General features: G+C 30.3%; 2 protein-coding genes across 8 annotated transcripts in view; both read left to right on the forward strand.

Moving 5' to 3' along the window:
* Positions 1 to 23,949, forward strand: part of LOC123270925 (ankyrin-3-like) — a 49,083-nt gene that overhangs the window by 24,420 nt on the left and 714 nt on the right. For 2 of the 7 annotated variants that reach the window (XM_044737103.1, XM_044737106.1), the window contains exons 17-23: positions 2,288 to 2,642; positions 3,825 to 4,029; positions 4,426 to 4,615; positions 5,566 to 5,704; positions 8,468 to 8,750; positions 8,859 to 9,002; positions 13,908 to 22,398. In XM_044737103.1, the coding sequence (XP_044593038.1) occupies positions 2,288 to 2,642; positions 3,825 to 4,029; positions 4,426 to 4,615; positions 5,566 to 5,704; positions 8,468 to 8,750; positions 8,859 to 9,002; positions 13,908 to 22,384 (9,793 nt within the window). In that variant the 3' untranslated portion in view covers positions 22,385 to 22,398. Of the gene's footprint in view, positions 1 to 2,287; positions 2,643 to 3,824; positions 4,030 to 4,425; positions 4,616 to 5,565; positions 5,705 to 8,467; positions 8,751 to 8,858; positions 9,003 to 10,693; positions 10,805 to 13,685; positions 13,724 to 13,907; positions 22,402 to 23,949 lie in introns of those variants that run through there. The other 5 variants (XM_044737108.1, XM_044737105.1, XM_044737110.1 and 2 more) reach the window with 5 other exon arrangements.
* LOC123270926 lies at positions 10,921 to 11,950 on the forward strand. The gene has a single exon (XM_044737111.1). It carries the CDS (start codon positions 10,977 to 10,979, stop codon positions 11,907 to 11,909), a length of 933 nt encoding a protein of 310 aa, XP_044593046.1. The 5' UTR covers positions 10,921 to 10,976; the 3' UTR covers positions 11,910 to 11,950.

Here is a 23,949-nt window from a genome sequence, read left to right on the forward strand (position 1 = left end):
TCTATTGAAATTTTATTTCTTAGGATAAAATTCCATTAATCTATTAAAATTCTATTGTTAATAGAAAATTTTATTATTCCATTAAAATTTTATTGTAAGCAATATAGTTCTATCAATTTAGCAGTAAAAACTTTCACTATTCCATTAAAATTCTATTATTGATAGAAAATTCCATTATTAATGGAAAGTTCTATTAATTCATCAAAATCTTTCTCATAAATAATGTTGTTCTATTAGTTTATCAGTTGAAAAATTTCACTAATCCATTACAATTCTATTATTAATAGAAGATTTGATTAGTCCATTAAAGTACCATTATTAATGGAAAATTCTATTAATTCATCAAAATTTTATTATAAACAATATAGTTCTATCAATTTATCAGTAAAAACTTTCACTAGTTCATTAAAATTCTATTGTTAATAGAAAATTCCATTATTAATGGAAAATTCTATTATTCCATTACAATTTGATTACAAATAATATAGTTCTATTTTTATGTCAGTGAAAAATTGCATTAATCTATTAAAATTTTATTATTAATAGAGAATTCCATTAGTCTATTAAAATTCCATTATTAATGGAAAATTCTATAAATTTATCAAAATTTTATTATAAATAATATAGTTTTATGAATTTATCAGTAAAAATTTTCACTAGTCCATTAAAATTCAATTGTTAATAGAAAATTCCACTATTAATGAAAAATTCTATTATTCCATTACAATTTGATTACAAATAATATAGTTCTATTTTTATGTCAGTGAAAAATTGCATTAATCTATTAAAATTCTATTATTAATAGAGAATTCCATTAGTCAATTAAAATTCCATTATTAATGGAAAATTCTATTAATTTATCAAAATTTTATTATAAATAATATAGTTTTATGAATTTATCAGTAAAAATTTTCACTAGTCCATTAAAATTCAATTGTTAATAGAAAATTCCACTATTAATGAAAAATTCTATTATTCCATTACAATTTGATTACAAATAATATAGTTCTATTTTTATGTCAGTGAAAAATTGCATTAATCTATTAAAATTCTATTATTAATAGAGAATTCCATTAGTCAATTAAAATTCCATTATTAATGGAAAATTCTATTAATTTATCAAAATTTTATTATAAATAATATAGTTTTATCAATGTATCAGTAAAAATTTTCACTAGTCCATTAAAATTCAATTGTTAATAGAAAATTCCATTATTAATGAAAAATTCTATTATTCCATTGAAATTTTATTACAAATAATATAGTTCTATTTATATATCATTAAAAAATTGCATTCATCTATTAAAATTCTATTATTAATAAAAAATTCCATTAGTCTATTAAAATTCTATTATTAATGGATAATTCTATTAGTCCATTAAAATTTTATTATAAACAATATAGTTCTATTTATATATCATTAAAAAATTGCATTCATCTATTAAAATTCTATTGTTAATAGAAAATTCTATTATTCCATTAAAATTTTATTGTAAGCAATATAGTTCTATCAATTTATCAGTAAAAACTTTCACTAGTTCATTAAAATTCTATTGTTAATAGAAAATTCCATTATTAATGGAAAATTCTATTATTCCATTACAATTTGATTACAAATAATATAGTTCTATTTTTATGTCATTGAAAAATTGCATTAATCTATTAAAATTCTATTATTAATAGAGAATTCCATTAGTCTATTAAAATTCCATTATTAATGGAAAATTCTATTAATTTATCAAAATTTTATTATAAATAATATAGTTTTATCAATTTATCAGTAAAAATTTTCACTAGTTCATTAAAATTCTATTGTTAATAGAAAATTCCATTATTAATGGAAAATTCTATTATTCCATTACAATTTGATTACAAATAATATAGTTCTATTTATATATCATTTAAAAATTGCATTCATCTATTAAAATTCTATTATAAATAAAAAATTCCATTAGTCTATTAAAATTCTATTATTAATGGATAATTCTATTAGTCCATTAAAATTTTATTATAAACAATATAGTTCTATCAATTTATCAGTAAAAATTTCCACTAGTCTATTAAAATTCTATTATTAGTGTAAAATTCCATTATTAATGGAAAATTCTATTAATTCATCAAAATGTTATAAATAATATTGTTCTATTAGTTGAATAGTAAAAAATTTCATTAATCCATTAAAATTCTATTATTAATAGAAAATTCCATTAGTCCATTAAAATTTCATTATAATTATTATTTTTTGTTTTTTACAAATTATAATTGTTATTTTTAATTTAATTTCCAGACCAGTTTTAATAGACATTCCGCATTTCGCATCAATAGAAGGCAAAGAACGTGAAATAATAATAATGCGAAGTGAAAACGGCGAAACATGGAAGGAACACGACAATTCACGGGACAATGACGATACACTTTTTAACACAGCTCACGACACGCAAATGAGCAGTTCGCACCCTGGACGAATAACTCGAATAATAACAACCGAGTTTCCTCAATATTTTGCAATTATAACCAGAATAAAGCAAGAAGTACATGTAATCGGTGCTGACGGTGGTATACTAATTTCAAGTGTCGCTAATCATGTTCAAGCCGTTTTTCCACCTGGTGCTCTCACTAAAAAAATCAAAGTCGGATTACAGGTAAATCAATATAATATTTTCAAGAAGTATTTTATTACAAAGAGAAAAAAAATTTATTTTTTAAAAAAATTTTGTGATAGCCCTCGCGGTTTTTGAAATACCGTAAATTTTCGGTATTAATGCGTTTACCATAAATTAACCGTTATAATTCTGAAACAATCCGGTATTTCTGTGGTTATTTTGGCCAGTTTTTTTTACTATAGTTATACAGCATTTCTACCGTACTTTTGCTGCAAAGTTCAGAAATAATACGATAAAATTACCGTAAAACTCTAGAACTTTTACCGTAAAAAATCTATCTATTAACTATAATATTACTATAATTTTACAATAAGAAAATCGTATTTCTACGGTAAAAATACCAAAGATATACAGCAATTTTACCGCGTTTATACTGATATAATTAAAGATATAATGCTTTTTACCGTAAGATGGGCGGGTGTGTTTATTACTCGGTGAGTCTTATTAGGTGACTGAGTAAATAGATGCGGATAGTGTCTCTGATAGCTCAACTGGTAGAGCCTTCAGCGTGTAACTAGACGATCCGGGTTCGAATCCCGGTCTGGACTAAAAAAAATGATAATAATAGTAATAACAGAGAAATTAATTTATCAGCCTCTTAAAAATTATTCATGATAATTTATAATATTATAAAAAAAAATTTTAAGCTATTGAAAAATAGTAGTAAAGCAGCATATTTTTGGTATTTTGCCGGTAATAGGAAGTAGGGATCTTCTTTTCCGGTTTTTTGCTGCAATAGTGCCGCAGATATACAGTAAATATGCGGTACATTTACGGTTTAAATGCTGTTAATATACCGTAATTTTTCTATTGTAATGCCGTAAATATTTTGAATTTATTTCGTAATTTTTTCGTAATAATTCGACAAAAAAACTGGCTAAAATAACTGAAGTATTACGGTAAAAATACAGCATTTATATCGTATAAATACCGAATCTTTACGGCATTTCCAAAACCGTGAAGGAGAAAATTAATTTTTTTTTCAATTTCAAACAATTTTATTTGTTATTACAATGCCCATTTTTAAGTCAATAGAAATTTTTTCTCAGTGTAATTAAAAAAAAATTATCAATAATTATTTATTAAAAATTTATTTTATTAAATTTATTTATCAATAATTATTTATTAAAAATTTACTAATAATTAATGTTAATGTTTCAGGCTCACGTGATACCAGCTGAATTGACTGCCAAATTACTTGGAAATTGTGTAGCAGTGTCACCAGTAATTACCATCGAGCCAAGAAGACGAAAATTCCATAAACCAATAACACTGACTATACCAGTGCCTCAAGCCGCTAATAAAGGGATGATTAATGAATACGGGGGTGAAACACCGACTTTACGTTTACTTTGTAGTATTGCTGGTAATTTAATTATTTATTTATTTATTAAAACTATTATTTTTGTAATTATTTTAAGCAAACATTAGAAAAAAAAATTCTGCATGTAAAAATAAAAAAAAAATTATTAGTTGGAATTTTTTTATAATTATATAGCATCTAAATTATTAAGAAAAAAATTATTAGTGGAAATATTTTAAAGAATTTTAAAGCAAGGAAATAACTAAGAAAAATTTTTAATAAAAAAAATTCCAGAAGGTAAAATTCCACAAGTAGAAATTTTTAAAAAATAATTTTTTTTCAAAAAATTTGTTTTTTAAAAAAAAATTAAAAAATAGACAAGTGTCTGCTAACTTTAATGTCATCGCAAATATTACTTTTATTACTTATCACATTAATTTATTTTTTACTTATTTAAAGGTGGAACTAGCGAAGCTCAATGGGAAGATGTGACAGGATCAACTCCTCTGACATTTTTAAACAATCGTGTGTCTTTTACTACAACTGTTTCTGCAAGATTCTGGCTGATGGATTGTAGGAACATCAGTGAAGTTCCTAAAATGGCCACGGATCTTTATAAAGAGTCACTTTTTGTACCATTTATTACCAAGTACGTCACAATATTATTTTTCTTCTTTTTTGATTAAAATAATTTTTTTAATTGTGAAAAAAAATTAAAATGAAAAATTAAATTTCTTCTCTAAAATGTTTCTTGTGACATGACTAAATCTCTTTTAATTGTTTACCAAATTTCAAAATTTTAATATAAAGTTAAAATTTATATTTTTGGCTATTGACAAAAAATTAAAAAAAAATTTTTTTAGAAAAATAAAGAAAACACTATTTATAAAATAATTTTAGCTTTAAAAATACATTTAAATAAAATCTAGGATGCAAATTAAAATTAAATTTAAAGTTGAAAAATTTTTTGAAATTATGAAAACCAATAATAATTCATTTTTTGAAATTTTTAAACAATTTGGTTGAAAAAAATTTTTTTTTATTTGGAAAAAAAAAATAATTTTAAATAGACTACTTAAGAATTTTCATCCAAATTTAGAAAACTTTTTTTCAACAAGAAATTTTTATTTCAGCTAAGAAATAAAATAGTTTAAAATTTTAAATAAATTAATTTCTTTTTACATTAATAATTTTTTGCAAAATAAATTTTTTTTCTCTTATTTTAAGCGAAAATAAATGCAAATATTTATTAAATGATTTCTTTTTTTTTTTTAATACTAATAATAAATATCAGTCTCATTTCTTCATTATAGATTAAACATTCGTTGTTTAATCGCAATATTATAAAAAATATTTGCACAAATCTGCTAGCATTATTTTATTTGATGATACTGAAATAAAAAATTAAATAATTATGAAAAAAATTCAGCATAAAGAAATAAAAAAAAATGATATGTGGGAATTTAAAAAAATATTTTTTTTATCATAATTGATTTGTTTAAAAAATTTCAAAAATTCTCAAATATCTTCAAACTTTAGTATAATTTTTTTTTTATTTTTTAAAATAAAATAAATAATTATATTTTTTTATTTTTACAGTTTCGTTATTTATTCAAAACGATTTGATGTCGTGGAAGCTACACTGCGTATATTATGCATGACTGACGGTAAAGATGGCTTACACACTCTGGAAAAACAAGAAGAATTTTTGGAAATAGTAAAAAGTCGCGATGTTGAAGTTTGTATTAATTTTATAAAAGAAAAATTAGGGTAGAAGTATCGTTTTTGGACAGTTAATATTCGAATTAATTTATAAAAAATTATAATATTATAACCAGACACAGTAAAACATTTTGCGTCAAAAAACTTAGTGTTAAAAATTTTTGTATTAAATATTTAACACTTTTGTGTGTAAATTTAACACTAATTCTGTTAAATTAAATCAACACAAAAAAGTTTAGTTTAGTTTAGTTTATTAACAAAATTATGTCAAGGCAGTTGCCGAATGACAAAGAGTAAGTATACATATAATTTTACATTATTGTGCAGTTTAACTTATAAATATTTAGAGTGTTTTACACAATAATATTTTTAGATAAGTGATAATATTATATACTACATTAAAAATTAATATAAAAATTTAATTTATAAAGAATTAACTAATAATTTTAAGAATCTTTGATGTTACTAAAGAGACAGGTAGGATATTAAAGCAATATTAAAGCAAATTTTTAAGGGAGTTGGGAAAGAACGGATAGGGGAAAGGGGGGGACCTACTCAGTGGGGATTTTTCCGTAATTGAAAAAATAATCAGACAGCCCAGACTGGGAATCGAACCCAGATCTCTCGGTTACGCGCCAAGGGCTCTACCAGTTAAGCTATCCGAGACAAGTACTGACTACTATATTCAGTCACGTATATAAGACCCACCGAGCAAACAACGCCACCGTCCATCTTACGGTAAAGAGCCATATTAAAGCAAATTTTTTTAAGGGAGTTGGGAAAGAACGGATAGGGGAAAGGGGGGGACCTACTCAGTGGGGATTTTTCCGTAATTGAAAAAATAATCAGACAGCCCAGACTGGGAATCGAACCCAGATCTCTCGGTTACGCGCCAAGGGCTCTACCAGTTAAGCTATCCGAAGGAAACTTTAAATTAAAAAGAAGCTATATAAAGAAGGTTAACGAAGTTTGAAGATTAATAAAATAATGATAGAAGCATTTACAACAGTTTATGATCAAACATCTAAATTAAATAAATAATCAAAAATTTTATTTTTGAAAACCTCCAAGCTTGATGAATTTATAATGTCCTCTGGTAGTTCTTCCCATAATCGTATAACTGTAATTACGAAAGAAGACTCATAATGAGTGGTACTGAAATTTGGGAATTTAAAGAGAATATTATTTTTCTTGGCTGCTAGTCTCTCAGAACGTCTTACAGTAAGGTTTTCTTGAAATAATTCGCGCAAATAGCTAGGTTTACCAATTTCTAATAATTTATAAAAGTAACAACAAGTAAAATAAATTCGACGACTCTTTATCGAGAGCCATCCCAGTTCACGTCTATAAGGCGAGACATGTTCATCTCGCTTTAAATTGAAGATGAAGCGAATTGCTGAATTTAAAGAACGCTGGAGTTTACAATCATTTTCATCAGTTGCATTTAATGATACTATAGAGCAATAATCAATTAACGGTAAAATAGTTGCCGATACAAGTAATTTTTTAATTGATGAAGTGTAAATATTTCTACGTAATTTCAGGCTATATAATGCCGAATTGATTTTACTTATAGTTTTTGATGTGTGTAAGTTCCACGATAAATTACACGTAAAATGAACTCCAAGGCACTTGATTGATTCAATATAAGGTAGAGGTACACCATCAATTTCTAGCTTTGGAATACCTTCTCGCATAAGAGCTTTTACTTTGTTATTTGATCCCATTACCATTGCTTTAGTTTTAAGTAGATTTACTTCTAACCCATTATCTCTGGCCCAATCAACTACTGCTTGAGCATCTAGGTTCAACTGTCTAGTAGCTTCATGGATTTGATGACTATAACAATGTAAATAAATAGGGGACGGACGGGCAAGACGGAGAGGGCGGGTAAAATGAATAATCGTTTTAAATCGCTGGTCGGTCGATAGAAACATTTTAGACAGCAATCTATCAATCTATTATGTAACTACACTTACCGTTATCGATAAAGCATTGGTTTTGCATACTTGTGGGAATTTTTTTTATAAATATTGAAATTTAGAAAAAAAAAAAAATTTTTAATCTTAAGTATACAGTACTTAGTTTAATGTTGTTAAGGACGATGCAGATTTGATTTTTTTTCTTCATATTCAGGACGCGGTTGATATTTTTGCGACGATTGTTTTGATTGAAATGTATTTTCCAATCAGTATTCGTTTTACGCGACCTGAGTATTCATTTTGCCCGCCCTGGTAGGGCAAAACGGATAATGTTGACTTTTTTTTTTTTTTTTTAATTTCGAAGAAGAATTTCTTTGTTATTATTTTTATTTTACTTTAATTATAAACTTCAATTACCCAAAAAATTATTAGCCAAAGTTAAGAATGGATATCATTGTAATATATATTTGTTATTTCATTTTCAAATTAACATATCCGTTTTGCCCGTCCTTCCCCTATATTTATCATCAGCAAATAAACCATGATTTGTATAAGTAAGTCGTTTAGCCGCAGAGTTCATAACTAATAGAAATAATATGGGTCCTAGAACAGACCCTTGAGGAAAGTGTTAAATATTTAACATAAAAATTTTTAACACAAAATTTTTTGACGCAAAATTTTTTACTGTGTATTTTTGTTGAGTTTTAAAAAAATTTATATTAAAATAAATCGAGTTTGTAATGATTTATTAAAATAAATTCATATCTATCGTTTATTTGAACAATAAACGGTACTTCTACCTTATTTTAAAATTTTGTAATTATAAATATTATTTTTAAAAAAAAATTATTTTTCAGGCCTTGGATGGTAAAGATTTGTACTTAGAATTTAGCGGTAATCTTGTACCTGTTACAAAATCCGGCCAACAGCTCAAATTTACATTCAAAGCATTCCGTCAAAACAGGCTGTCATTTCACGTTAAAGTTAAGGATCAACTTTTGGATCCTGTTGCGCGCATGATGTTTATGCGAGAGCCAAAAGTTGCCAAGGGTGAAATCGCACAACAACCTATTTGCATTTTAAATATTGTTTTACCTGAACCAACAGTACCAAAAACGCCATCGAATTCTAAATTAAAAGGTATGATTATTTTATTTTATTATATTGTATTTTTCTAATTTATTTAAAATATTTTTTAATTTTATTTATAATTTATTTGTATTATTTTGTTGCGTTGGTTCTTTGTAGAGTTAGAATACGATTTCATTAGTAAAATGGATATTTATAAAACAACATACATGAGAGACTATGGAGAAAAACGTGATTTACCAAAGCCAACATCACCCACACAACAAAAATTAATTAGTGACATTTTAGATAAAAAACAATCAGGTATGTAAATATCCAGACACTTTTTTTTTATCCTTTAGTTTGTTTGTATTTAATTTTTTTTTTTTTTTTTTTTTTTTTTTGCATAAAGAAAGTTGCTTTATTTTATAATAAATATTCTGTGATAATAAATTCTGGGAAAAAAAATTTTTTATTAAGTTTCATGCAATTTTATTGTAATTAATAGTTTAAGCGCAGTTTTTTTAAAATAGTTTTTTAATAAATCAGAACAGATACATAATATGTCATACAAAAATCCTTTTTTTAAATTGATACATTAACAACTGACTTATTAATTAATAAACAATTTTTTTTTAAATAATAAAAAAAAATTAATATTTTTAAATAAATTGAGAACGGGTGTCTTGAATTATTTTAACAAATTTTATTTAATTTTATGCGAAAAAATGTCTGATAAAATTTTATATTTTATGAAATTTGAGTCCTGGTAATTCACGTAATTTTACAAAATTTTCCTCTGTTCTTTTGAACAAATTTAATGTAATTTTATAAAATTTAATGAAAATTGTCCTTTGGTCTTAAAAAAAATTTTTATCAAATTTTACGTGAAAAATGGCCTTACATAATTTCATAAAATTTGAGTTCTATTGTTTCATGTAATTTTAGAAAATTTTATGAAAATTTTCTTCTGTTCTTTTTAAAAAATTTTATTAAATTTGAGTTATGATGTGCCATGTTATTTTATAAAATTTTTTAAAAATTGTCTTCTGGCCTTAAAAAAAATTTTTATAAAATTTGAGTTGGTATTCCATGTAATTTTACAAAATTATTATAAATTTTATTAAATTTTACAATAATGCTAAAGTGAGTCATTTAAAATGTTATGAAATTTTATAAATTCTTATAAAAGTTTGTGAAAAATGGCTTTATATAATTTCATAAAATTTGAGATCTAATATTTCATATAATTATACAAAATTCTTATACAATTTTAATAATTTTATTTTTATAATTTTTTATAATTTTGTCCCCTGGTCTTACAAAAAAAATTTTATAAAATGTGAGTCTTGGTATTTCGTGTTATTTTATGAAAATTTTCTTCTGTTCTTTTCAAAAAATTTGACGAAATTTGAGTTCTGATGTGTCATGTAATTTAAAAAAAAATTAATGAAAATTGTCTTCTGGCCTTAAAAAAAATTTTTTTGAAATTTTATAAACTCTTATAAAATTTTATGTAAAAAATGGCTTTACATAATTTCATAAAATTCAAGTTCTGGTATTTCATATAATTTTACAAAATTCTTATTAATTTTCTTCAATTATACAATAATACTAAAGTCAGCAGTAATTAAAAATTTTATTTTTATTGTCATTAAAAATAAATTATAGAAAAAATATTTTTAAAAAGTTTGCACTTGTAATTTTTTTTTAATTTCATTAAAAAATTTAATTATAAAAATCTAATATGTGAAAATAATTTTACAATAAATTCTTTTAAAATTTTTTTAAATAAAATGAAATTTTATAAAAAAAAATCTTTCAGGTCATAATAATAATTTTCAAAAAATAAACTTAATATTAAAATTTTTTTCCAAAATTATATAATAATAATAATAACAATTATTATTATTATAATTATCTATTATACAACAAATCTTATTGATAACTTAAGAGTAACTAATAACAATAACAAAAAAAAAACCTACGCAACTAAATCCAATTACATAATATAGATCCGGGTAGGCTTCATAAATTCAATTTATAAAACTTAAAAAAATCCTGGTAGTAAACTGCCATTATCTTTAACATCAGTATCGCCGTAAGAGAACTACTATCAACACCTCTCTAAAAAAAAAAAAAAAAAAAAAAAACCATAAAAAAAAATCTTCCGTGAGTAAAAAAATTCTCTTAAAAAAAAATTCTTTCTTTCCATAATTATAATTTATTATTTTAATTTCAGGTTTTATTTTATATTTTTCTCTCACTCTCTTTCTTTCAAAAACTTTCTAATAAAAAATGTGTGAAAACGAAGAGCCAGATAATTTGCAACTAAGCAGCAAGATTCCCGAAGAAAGATTAACAAAGCAAGATTCGTCGTCAGAGTCTCCATCTCGCGGAGCAAAACCAAAGAAGAAACCAAAATCAAGACGTAGATTGAACGCTTTGATGTCTAATGTCTCAATCCACTTCTCAGACACTGATTCCGAGGGTGAGTTAACAATAATGAGCTCGCAAATCCGCAGCTTGAGTCCTTTAAAGCAGCGTCGGCTGCCAAACGGTCCAGTTACGCCTATAATATCAGTGACGCTGGAAAATGCGGACTCTGAGCCGCAAGATTTGCAGTGGGACGGTCTAGGAGAGTTTCCTAACGTGGACCGACGCAATAGCTTCGCGGAAAACCTGACGGATGTCGATGAAATTTATATGGGAAGCGATCAAGAGTCAAGCTGCAAAAAAGTAGAAAAAAAAGGACTCGCTGTGATGGAAAATGCTTGTCAAGGTGAAACTGACCTTGAAGATGTTTCTAATGATGAAGATGACCCTGTTGAGCCTCCGATCTTGCTACCCAAGGCTTTGGATATTCTCCGAGAGTTTGGGGGAGGAACAATTACTACCAAAGAAGGCGATGGTCCTTTTTCTATTGAGGTCAGAAAGCAAATGTCTATTGATGAAGAATACTTTGAAGATGATAATGGAGGTCATAGAAAAATTGATGACTTGTCGCTGCTGCACGGAGGCACTGACACTGAAGATATTGATGCGTCGGATGAAGAAGAAGAAATAGATGGCGCTTGTGGGCAGAAAGATGATATAGAGGACTTTGATTTGCTAGCCGGCTCGCAAGTTATTGTGAAAAATGTTAACAAGATGGAGGATTTGTTGAGTGTTAGAGATCCCGGTGATGATGGCGCTTCTGATGGGCTTACTGATGTTGAAGATTTTGAATAGATTTTTATGATTTATTTTTTTGGATTTTTTTTAACGATGCATTGATAGAAGGATTAATTTAAGTTTAATAAATCTACATTTTTAAGAGAATAAGCAGAATTTTGTGGGGTATTTATATGATAAAAGGGGTTTTTATGGTTAAATTTGGTATCGGAAAAGTTGGAGTTGTGCCTTTTCAAGGTTTTGATCATTCTCACCAATAGTCAATTTATGATGATTGAAGCTGCATTCGAGTATGTATCTCTAGATACATAATTAAGAAATTACCTTGTATCTTGTAAACTATTAATGTTTTTAAAGATATAAGCTCACTCCGATGTTAGATTTTTTGAGACCTTTCATTTGAGTACCCACATCAATTTTTTATATATTTATATACACATCAATTTTTTATATATTTATATACATTGTATATATGTATATATGAAAAATATATGAAAATGCATGTGGGTACTCAAATGAAAGGTCTTGATGAGTGTAACATCAGAATGGGCTTATATCTTTAAAAATATCAATTATTAAGAAATTACCTTGAATCTTGTGAACTATTGATATTTTTAAAGATATGAGCTCATCCTGGAGTTACATTCATTGAGACCTTTCATTTGAATACCCACATCAATTTTTCATATATTTATATAAATTATATATATATATATATATATATATATATAAATGCATGTGGGTACTTAAATGAAAGCTCTTGATAAGTATAACATCCGGATGACCCTAAATTTTTAAAAATATCAATAATTAAGAAATGAACTTGTATTTTGTGTACGATTGACGTTTTTCAAAGATATAAGGACATCCCGATGTTACACTCGTCAAGACCTTTCATTTGAGTATCCACTTCAATTTGTCATATATTTCATATATTTATATATTTCACAAATACCATATATATAAAATATATAAAAAATTTCATGCTGGTACTCAAATGAAAGGTCTCGATGAGTGTGACATCAAAATAAACTTATATCTTTAAAAATATCAATAATTAACAAATTACCTTGTATCTTGTGCACGATTGACAATTTTAAATATATAAGCTTATTCTGATGTTACACTTATCAAGACCTTTCATTTGAGTACCCACATCAATTTTTCATATATTTGTATATATTACATATATGTATATATGAAAAATTTTTAAAAATGCATGTGGGTACTCAAATGAAAGGTCTTGATGAGTGTAACATCAGAATGAGCTTAAATTTTTAAAAATATCAATAATTAAGAAATGTCCTTGCATTTTATGTACGATTGATATTTTTAAAAATTTAAGCTCATTCTGATGTTACACTCACCAAGACCTTTCATTTGAGTACCCACATGCATTTTCATATTTTTTCATATATATATATATATATATATATATATATATATATATATATATATATATATATAATATATATAAATATATGAAAAATTGATGTGGGTACTCAAATAAAAGCTCTTGATGAGTGTAACATCGGAATGAGCTTATATCTTTAAAAACGCCAATAGTTAAAAAAAGGACATTGCAATTCAACAAAAGTCATTATTCAATAAAGCAAAATTTTATTTATTTATAGTTCACTAGTTACCGCAGTCACATAGTGACTGCAAGGTTGCTAGTATTACAAATCCTTCTATCAGTGTATTAATTTTTTATTTATTTTGTTAAATGTTCCTTTTTTTTCAATCGATGTAAATTATAACTAGGCACATTGATTATAATAAAAAAAAAAAACAAAATTTTATTTCATCCTGAATGATTTTTTTTATTTGCAGAATCTATTTCTTCACCCTTGTAGTTAATTAAAAAGATCTAAAAAAAAAAAAAATTTTAAATGTATTAAATTATTACTTAATAAAAATTAAGTAAACCTAACACATGTATTTGTAAAATAATAGTCGCTAATTACCTTATGTAGTTGATGCAACTTTAAATAAATTAAAGTAAATAAAAAAAAAAAAAAAAAAATTAATAAAAAAAATTCTTGGTTGTTCTAGATGCCGAAATAAATGAATCCTTAGCACAAAAAGTGGCTTGTCCCTTAGAATCCGTAGACGGTAGTTATCCTAACAATATTAATGATAGTAATATTAACGATAAAGAAGAATTACTATCCCCGAATTTAGAGAAGCAAACCTACTCGGAAAAACGTAAATTCTGGGAAGATATTACAAGAAAGCGCGACAGTTATCAGCGATCTGAATCTGAAATTTCGAGAGCTTCTCAAATTACTATTAATGAGAGCGATAGTGATTATCTTCAGAACCCTATTTCAGAAGAAGAAATGGACAATATGTTTGACAGTGCAATGCGGTCGGAAACTATGGAAGATTTGAATATTCCGGATATGTCCGAGTGTTCAGTTGCGGAAAAAGCTCATTATTTTGAGGAACAAATTCAAAAGGAAATTACTGCCACTAGTGTTTCAAGGCCGCTTTCGAAATTAATGTCTCAGGAATCTTTGCCAAGGGATAAAAGATTTTCTACGGATAGTTCTGTTTGTGAACAGTTTAAAGATAAAGATTTGAGTCCTGAAGTTAAGAAAGTTGAGCAAGATGATGGGAAAAATTTGGTTGGTAAAGTAGATCAAGAGAAGAGTGAAGATAAGTTACCGATCGACGGTACTGGTAAAGAAGAAATGATAAAGGAACAAAGTGATTTAAAGGTAGGTAGATTGGAAGCTGAAGAAAGTAATGAAAGAGATTTGAAAGAAGAAAAAGGGGTTAAGGGTGAAGAAAAGTTACCGACTGAAGGTATCGGTAAGAAAGAAGCGATAAAGAAACAAGGTGATTTGAAGTTAGGTACTTTAGAAGCTATAGAAAGTTATGACAGAGGTTTGCAAGAAGAAAAAGAGGTTAGGAGGGAAGATAAGTTACCGACTGATAAAGAAGGAATGAAGCATGAAGATAATTTGAGGTTAGAAACAATTAAAACTGTAGAAATTCATGAAAAAGTGGTGGAAGAAGAACAAGAGGTTAAGGTTATTGATAATTTGGTTGGTAAACATGTCAAAGAAGAAAAGAGTGAAGATAAATTAGCGACTGATAAAGAAGAAATAAAGAAACAAGATAATCTGAGGTTAGAAACAATAAAAACTGTAGAAATTCATGAAAAGGTATTGAAAGAAGAAAAAGAAGTTAAGGTTACTCATAAAGATGATAAAGAAAAAATTGAGAAGGAAGATAAGTTACCGACTGAGGTTACTGGTAAGAAAGAAGAAGAAAAGGAACAGGACTTGAGGTTAGAAACATTGAAAAATGTCGAAAGTACTGATAGAGTTTTGAGAGAAGAAAAAGAGGTTAAAATTGCTGATAATTTGGTTGGTAAATATGGTCAAGAAGATATTAAGTTACCGACTGATAAAGAAGAAATTAAGGATCAAGGTCCTTTGAGGTTAGAAACAATAAAAACTGAAGAAAGTTATGGCAAAGTAGTAAAAGAAGAACAAGTGGTTAAAATTACTGACAATTTGGTGGGTAAACATGATCAGGAAGAAAAGAGTGAAGATAAATTAGCGACCGATACAGAAGAAATGAAGAAACAAGGTACTTTGAGGTTAGAAACAATAAAAACTGAAGAAAGTTATGACAAAATTGTAAAAGAAGAACAAGAGGTTAAAATTACTGATAATTTGGTGGATAAACATGATCAGGAAGAAAAGAGAAAAGATAAATTACCGACTGATAAAGAAGAAATGAAGCAACAGGATAATTTGAGGTTAGAAACAATAAAAACTGTAGAAATTCATGAAAAAGTATTAAAAGAAGAAAAAGAAGTTAAGGTTACTCATAAAGATGATAAAGAAAAAATTGAGAAGGAAGATAAGTTACCGACTGAGGTTACTGGTAAGAAAGAAGAAGAAAAGGAACAGGACTTGAGGTTAGAAACATTGAAAAATGTCGAAAGTACTGATAGAGTTTTGAGAGAAGAAAAAGAGGTTAAAACTGCTCATAAAGATGATCAAGAAAAAATTAAAAGTGAAGATAAGGTACCGATTGAGGTTACTGGTAAGAAAGAAGAAGAAACAGCACAAGATCATTTGAGGTTAGAAACAGTTAAAATTGTAGAAAGTCATGAAAAAGTATTAATGAAAGAACAAGAGGTTAAAATTACTGATAATTTGGTTGGTAAGCATGATCAAGAACAAAAGAGTGAAGATAAATTAATGACTGATAAAGAAGAAATAATTCAACAAGATAATTTGAGGTTAGAAACGATTAAAACTGTAGAAAGTCATAAAAAAGTGTTAATAGAAGAAAAAGAAGTTAAGATTGCTCATAAAGGTGATGAAGAAAAAGTTGAAAGTGAAGATAAGTTACCGACTGAATTTAGCAGTAACAAGGAAAAAATAGAAGAAGATATTGAAACTGTAGAAAGTACTGACATATTAAAAGAAAAAGAGGTTAAGATTGCGGATCAATTAATTGGCCATAAAGAAGAAATGAAGAGTGAAGATAAGTTGGTTGGTGATAAAGAAGAATTGAAAGAACAAGATGATTTCAAGTTAAAAACAACGAAAACTGAAGAAAGTATTGAAAGATTGTTAACAGAAAAAGAGGTTAAGAAGATTACAGAAACAAGTAAAGAGGATGAAAGTTTAAGCATAAAAACAGAAGAAAGTAAAGAAAGTGATGTAGAGAGCAAAAAAGAAACCAAGGTGACGATAGACGATCTAGTAGAACAACATGTAAAGCCTGAAGTCCTACAAGTGTCTGACGCTAAACCGTCTTTAATTCCAAGGAAAATAAAATCCGAGGTAACTACTACAACATCGATTGAACCCGATAAGGTCAAGACCGTGGAAAAAAAGGTAGTATCGATTGAAGAAACTCGAGTTATTGCTGATGATTCTATTAACACTAAGCAGATTTGTCGGGAGTTTATTGATTCTGAGGTTAAGTTAACTTATCAAGGTTCTGATGCAACTAAAGTGAGTCCCGAGGAGAAAGTTTCTAAAATTCCGACTAAAATAAAGGTTGATAGTTTTGTAGACGTCGATAAGGACAAAGAAAATGGGAAGAAAGAGTCCAAGATTCCAGTGTTTGGTTCCAAGGAAGCGAACAAAGGTAAGGTGAAAGAAGAAGACCTGAAGGATACTGAGGACAAGAAGAAGAAGTCTGGAATTCCAAAGCGTATAGAGACGAGCAAATTTGAAAAATTCCCGCTCAAAGATGATGTGGTTATGATGGAGACAAAGGTAACGGAAAAAGTGTCCCAGCGAATAGAAACTCACACTTCAGAGCGTGAAATTCATTCCCAGACCATCACAAAGACGTTTACGGACCCTGAGGAAGCACTAAGAGCCTTTGAAGGTGCTGAAGCGCTCCACGAACCGGATACTCTGGTGACTACCTCAAAAGTAGACCACGAAAAACTGGTTACAGTTGAGAAGAAAGAGGTTAAGTCTTCGGAGCTAGTCTTTGGGGATGAAAAGACGGTAAAACACGAGGAGAAAGAAAGAGAATTGAAGGAGAAGTCTTCTGAGTCAACAGTTACCACTGAAACGCAAGAAGAAACCGTGGAAGATAAGACGCTGAAGCACGAGACTGCTGACAAGAGCACAATTCAGGATATCGAAGTGAATCTTGCGGGTGGAAAGCAAATTGTTGATGCTAGAGCTTCGCAGGAATTGAAATCGCTGAAGGATCAGATGAATATTCACAAAATTGAAGATGATGATGGAGTTGTGATCCAAGAGGCTGGAATTAAGACTCTAAAGGAGCATGCAATTGATACTGCAGTTAGAATTGAGAAGGATAGGTCCAATGATATGGAGGATATGTCCAGTTTAGGAAGAAGCTTGGAGGATGAGCTGAAAGCTGCTGTAATTCATGAACAGACTCATGAGGAGTCGTCTAGACATTCTGATACTAAAGTATTCCCTTCTAGAGAAACTACTGAAGATATCTCCCGGGATGAAGCTTTTGGTGAAGAGTTCAATGATGATTCTGAAGGGGATGAAGCTTCGGAGATAGAAGCTAGGGATATTGCGGAAAATTTGGTCCAGTCGATAGAAGATGAATTGGTAAAGAGATCTGAGAGTTCTAGTGGTTTAAAAATGAGTTATGAGTTTGATAATGTGACTGAGACTGACGAAGACTTTGATGAACATCTAGCTGATGATTTGACGAAGAAGTTTGAGAATATTATGGGAAAGAGGAAGGAGAGCCAGGTTCAGGTGATTGAAAGCTTAGATCAGATTAGAGCGACTTTTATAGGGCACAATGAAAGGTTGGATAAAGATTCTACCCGCGGAAGCTTGAGTATTGAGGAAGACTTGACCAAGGATGAAGATTCGACGCCTCATGATAGGGAAGAAAGCTTCTTGTTTTCGTCCTCGCAGAAGATTATGGAGCGGGATATTACGATGAGTCCCAGTAGTATTTCTGAGCAGATTGATCTAGAGTCTTTGAGTTCGGGAAAACAAGCTGGGCAGAGTCCTATGCCAGTTGTGGAGTATCCGGAGGAGCTTAAGGTTGTCGAAGAGTACTTTGAGCAGCCTGATGAGTATGTTTCTCCGATAAAGTTTGGGTATGAAAGCACTGGTGCTAGAGTTTTGGAGATCATAGAGCCTAGTGGTGATCTAAGGAGGGGGTCTAGGCAAGACTCGGTGGATGTTTCTTCTTTGGAGATTGACGAGCTTAGATTTGAGGATGATGAGGAAGAACACTCGTTAGATGAGAAGTATATGAAGAATCTGGAGTTTGCTAAGTTACACGAGAGCCCTGGGATGGAAGCTTTGGATAAAATCGGCCAGGAAAGAGATCTGACGTTTAGTCCCAGTTCTATGTCGGATTCTTCTCTGGTTCCTGAACGCAGTTTGAGCCCTAAGGCTAAGAGTGGGATTGAAAGCGAAGATGGAGGGTTTTCTTCAATGGAGCCTGAACGGACGGAAGTGGAAAAGGTCTCTAGGTTGGATACTAAGAGCATTGATCGGGATTTGAAACCTGCGGTCGTTTCTCCGAGGACTAAGTTGAAGGAATTGGATATCAAACCGGTGAATTGGTCGATTGGCGATGAGAAGATTGAGATCCAAGAGACTTTGGAGCCTTCTCAGGCTTTTGATAAGGAATTGGAGGAGTATCAGTCTAGTATGGTGAAGCAGCAGAGCTTGACTTCGCTTAATGATGTGTCTGCTGAGCAAGAATCTACGACCAGATCTTCGGAAGATGTTAGCACTATTGAGTCCGTTAGGGAAGCTAGTAAGATTGTTGTGGAGTCGGTTAGTGAGATGGAAGATGAGGAATTGGTTGAGGATAAGTTGGACATCAGTTGCCAAGAATTGGTGGCTAGTCTTCATAGGCAGTATGAAGAACGGACGCCTACTGATGAAATTGGAGTTTCTGAAAGCGAAAAGGATGTTGTTGATGAAAAGAAGGTTGAAATTGAAGATAAAGTAGAGGTTGCGGAAAAAGTTAAGACAAAAGTGGAAAAAAGCGAACAGGATGAAAAGGATATTGATACTTTGGAAGAATCTGAGAAGGAAGGGAAGGAAAGTCAAGCTAAGGCTTTGAAAGAGTCGTTTTCTAGCAAAACAAAGTCTTTGGACGAGCCTCAGAAGCATTTGGAAAGAACTTTGGATAAGTTTGCGGGGATGTCTATGGACTCCAGTCCGTTTAGACTGAAGAAAGAAGCCAATGTGGACTTGAGTGCAAGGTATGCAATCACTGTTCTAGACCAGGTGGTTAAACGAGAAATAGAAGAGGTTAAAGAGTCTTTAGAAGCTGCTAAGCAGGATCTCATTGAAGAATTGAGCGAAAACAGCGAGACTATTGTACAAATCAAAGAATCTCCTTCGGAATTCCAGTTTAAACTTGAACCCGAATCTATTCCTAATGATCTTCCATTTTTATACAAAGCCCCCTCGTTTGAGCAAACTGCTGAGGATCTGAGTGGCTCTCCGGTCGCTAAACCAAGGAAGCAGGAGGACACTCTAGATGATGAAAGCGTTTCTGAGAAACCTTTGAGTGACAATGACACTTTGAGCGAACTGCCAAGTGACAAGACTATGGAGGTGAAAATTCTTGAAGACGACTCCGAGAAGCTACCTGTTGCAGCAAGCAGATCTGGCTCTGACGCTGAGTACTTCGACGGTTCCAGTTCTTTATCAGTTCCTCCGCAACCAATTCCTCGGAAGCGGCAAAAGCCAGCGCGAATCTCCAGGAAAATTCAGTCGGAAAGCGAAGGAGGCTCCAGTTCAGGAGAGAGCAGCAATTATCAGTCGTGCGATTATGAAACAAGCAGCAGACCCAGTTCTTCTGACATAGAAGTGCTCCACACAGCCTCGGGATTCTTATCGGCAACTGCGTCGGAGTATGAGACAGCAATGATGTCCCTTGAATCTTCCAAGCAGACTTCACAAGACTACCAAAGCGCAGTTTCGACTCTCAGCTCCAGAGAATCTATGAAGTCACTAAATTCGCTCAGTTCCGGGCATCTAGGGAGCATTGACAGCACCAGCGAGCTTACGGAGACTCTAGTAGCTTCCGAACCAGAAATGGACAAGGATGAAATCGACGAGAACCTGGAATTAGCTTTGGATGAAGACAAATCTTCTGGGTCGTCGGAAAGCGACATGCCTCTTGATGATACCTTGGACAATATCACCGGAGACATTCCCAGTAAGATGAAGCGTTCTTCTGAGATGATTTTCCAGCAGATTTCTGAAGATGCGGATACAATTCCTGAAGGAGAAGGCTCCACTGCTGAAGAAGGCCAGTCTACAAAGGTTACTTCTTCAATTATGATCAGCGAAGATGATGATTTGAAGACTTCAACAATTGACGCGATTTCCGAGCAGATAAGTGGGAAGGCTGACGAAGACACTTCTTCTCCGGAGGTCAAGTTGAAGTCAATAGAAGCCCAGTCTACTGGAGACGACATTGATTCCTTGGAGCTTAAAATGAGCTCGCTCAGCACAATTGACGAAGTGGAGAACCTTTTGTTGACTAAGAGATCAGTTCTTCAGCAAGCAAGCATGTCTACTTCTTCAACTTCTGGAGTGTCTATTGAAACAGTCGTAGAACGTGATCGTCATTCTCCAGACAGTGATTCTTTTGAATTAGTAGACAAGCCTGATATCATCGACGACTTTGTTGTGGTAGAAGAAGTCGGCCGTGAAGCAGAAGAATTTGATTCTGAAGGAAAGAGCATTTTGATAAAACCAATTCCTGCTGGAAGTATCAAGAAGTTCGACAGAGATCTGGAGAATTTGATAACGGAGACGAAGCAAGAGGCTCCGGTGAGTCAGGCTTTGTTGAAGAATGAATTATTTGACTTTGAATCGGAAGAAAGTCCTCCTCAAGCTTCGAATGAAGATCAGTCTTCTCAACAATCATTTTCTGATGATGAGCAGGAAGCGAAAAAGTGGATGGAGATGCAGTTTACTGGTGATCCTAGGGGATATGATCTGGATTATGATCGAGGACCTCTGGAGGATATCAAGGAGGAGGAGATCACGGATTTTGAAGCTGGAAGCAGCAGATTTGGAAGCTTGGGGAGTCATAAAGGGTCTATTGGGAGCAGCGGGAGTATGAAAGGGAGTCTAGGGACTGAGTATGATATCCTAGCGGGGAAAAAGATGTTCTCCAAGTCGATTGAGCACGACAATATTTCGATGAACTCGCTTCAGGAATTTGAGTCGCTGGAGAATACGGTGATTGGGGAAAATGGGAAGAGGATCTATTGTGGCTCTCAGGATTCTGTTAACAATGGAAGTCTACCCAGAAGATACGTCGCAAGCCGTTCGGGACATGGTGATGATGTTTCCGTGTCTTCGCTGACTGATTTTGAAGGGTTGGAGAAAGCTTGTCGGGAAGCTCATATTATTGAGCTGAAGGCTAAAGAAGAGGAAGATCTTCTTGATCATGAAAGCCCTGAGAATAGATATAGGTTGGAGAATTTGCCCAAACCCAAACCAGCGGATTTAAGTGCGGCTGGATCTTTTAATCCTAGCACTTCTGGGTCGGATGATTATGAAAAAAGGATTATGGAAATTGATGAGATTATTAGAATTGCTCAGGCTAATGTTGAGAAGTTTGATAGGCAAGATGATACCACTGAAGATATTTCGCAAATTGATATTACTGATGCGGAGAAAATTGAACCTATTACGGTTCAAGGTCAAGTTTCGGAGGTTAAAGATATTAATGTTATGGAAACTAGCACAGATTCGTTGGAAATTGAAGATGATAAACACAATAATTTGATGTGCAGAAGCTCTGATTCGTTGGAATTGAAAACTACTGTTGATTATCCTTCCCTTAGTTACTCGGATTCGCTGAATAATGTTAGGGATTCTCAGGATCCTTATGCGGGAGATCAGTTCAATAGTTCTAGAAGGATTTCGTCAGATTCATTGGAGGTTCAGATTTTGGAACAGCCTGAAGAGAGGAATACAGAGGGCAGCGTGTGTCAATCTGAGAATAAGATTACTAATAATGGAAAGACTTATCCGGCTACTACGCATGCGTAAAATGAATTTAAGGGGTAGGTTTTGATAATCTATGTTATTAAGAGAATAAGAAAAATTTTGAGTCTAGGATAGTCATATAAAATCGGTTTTTTTAGTGAAATTTAGTATCATTGCAAAGATTGTGCCTTTTCAAGGTTTCATATTTTTATTAGCGATGGTTAATTTATGATAATAAATACTGAGGCTGCATTCGGAAATGCTCTATCTCTAGATATATAATTGAGAAATGACCTTGTATCTTGGGAACAATTGACATTTTTAAAGATATAAGCTCATCCAGATGTTACACTCATCGAGACCTTTTATTTGAGTACCCACATCAATTTTTCATATATTTTATATATTTATACATATGTATATATGAAAAATATATAAAAATGCATGTGGGTACTCAAATAAAAGCTCTTGATGAGCATAACATCAGGATGAGCTTATATCTTTAAAAATATCAATAGTTAAGAAATGATCTTGTATCGTGAGAACTATTGACATTTTCAAAGATATAAGCTCATTCCGACATTACACTCATCGAGACCTTTCATTTGAGTATCCACATCAATTTTTCATATATTTTATATATTTCTAAGTACCATATTTAGAAAATATATAAAAAATGTCATGTGGGTACTCAAATGAAAGGTCTCGATAAGTCTAACATCAAAATGAGTTTATATCTTTAAAAATATCAATAATTAAGAAATGACCTTGTATCTTGTCAATTACTGACATTTTTAAAGATATAAGCTCATCCCGACATTACACTCATCGAGCTCTTTCATTTGAGTACCCACATCAAATTTTCATATATTTATATATTTCTAAGTACCATATTTATAAATATATAAAAAATGTCATGTGGGTACTCAAATGAAAGGTCTCGATAAGTCTAACATCAAAATGAGTTTATACCTTTAAAAATATCAATGATTAAGAAATAACCTTGTATCTTGTCAACTATTGACATTGTTTCAAATATAAGCTCATCCCGACATTACACTCATCGAGACCTTTCATTTGAGTACCCACATCAAATTTTCATATATTTATATATATTATATATATGTATATGTGAAAAATATATCAAAATGCATGTAGGCACTTAAATAAAAGCTCTTGATGAGTGTAACATCAGGATGAACTTATATCTTCAAAAATATCAATAATTAAAGGATGACCTTGTATCTCGTGAAATATTGACATTTTTAAAGATATAAGATCATCCCAATATTACACTCATCGAGACCTTTCATTTGAGTACCCACATCAATTTTTCATATTTTTATATATATTATATATATATGTATATATGAAAAATATATCAAAATGTATGTGGGTACTCAAACGAAAGCTCTTGATGAGTGTAACTTCAGAATGAGCTTATATCTTCAAAAATATCAATAATTAAGAAATGACCTTGTATCTTGTCAACTACTGACATTTTCGAAGATATGAGCTCACTCTGATGTTACACTCATCGAGACCTTTCATTTGAATACCCACATCAATTTTTCATATATTTATATATATTATATATATGTTAATATGAAAAATATATCAAAATGTAT

This window comes from Cotesia glomerata, linkage group LG8, assembly GCF_020080835.1.
Source record: "Cotesia glomerata isolate CgM1 linkage group LG8, MPM_Cglom_v2.3, whole genome shotgun sequence".
NCBI classification, from domain to species: domain Eukaryota; kingdom Metazoa; phylum Arthropoda; class Insecta; order Hymenoptera; family Braconidae; genus Cotesia; species Cotesia glomerata.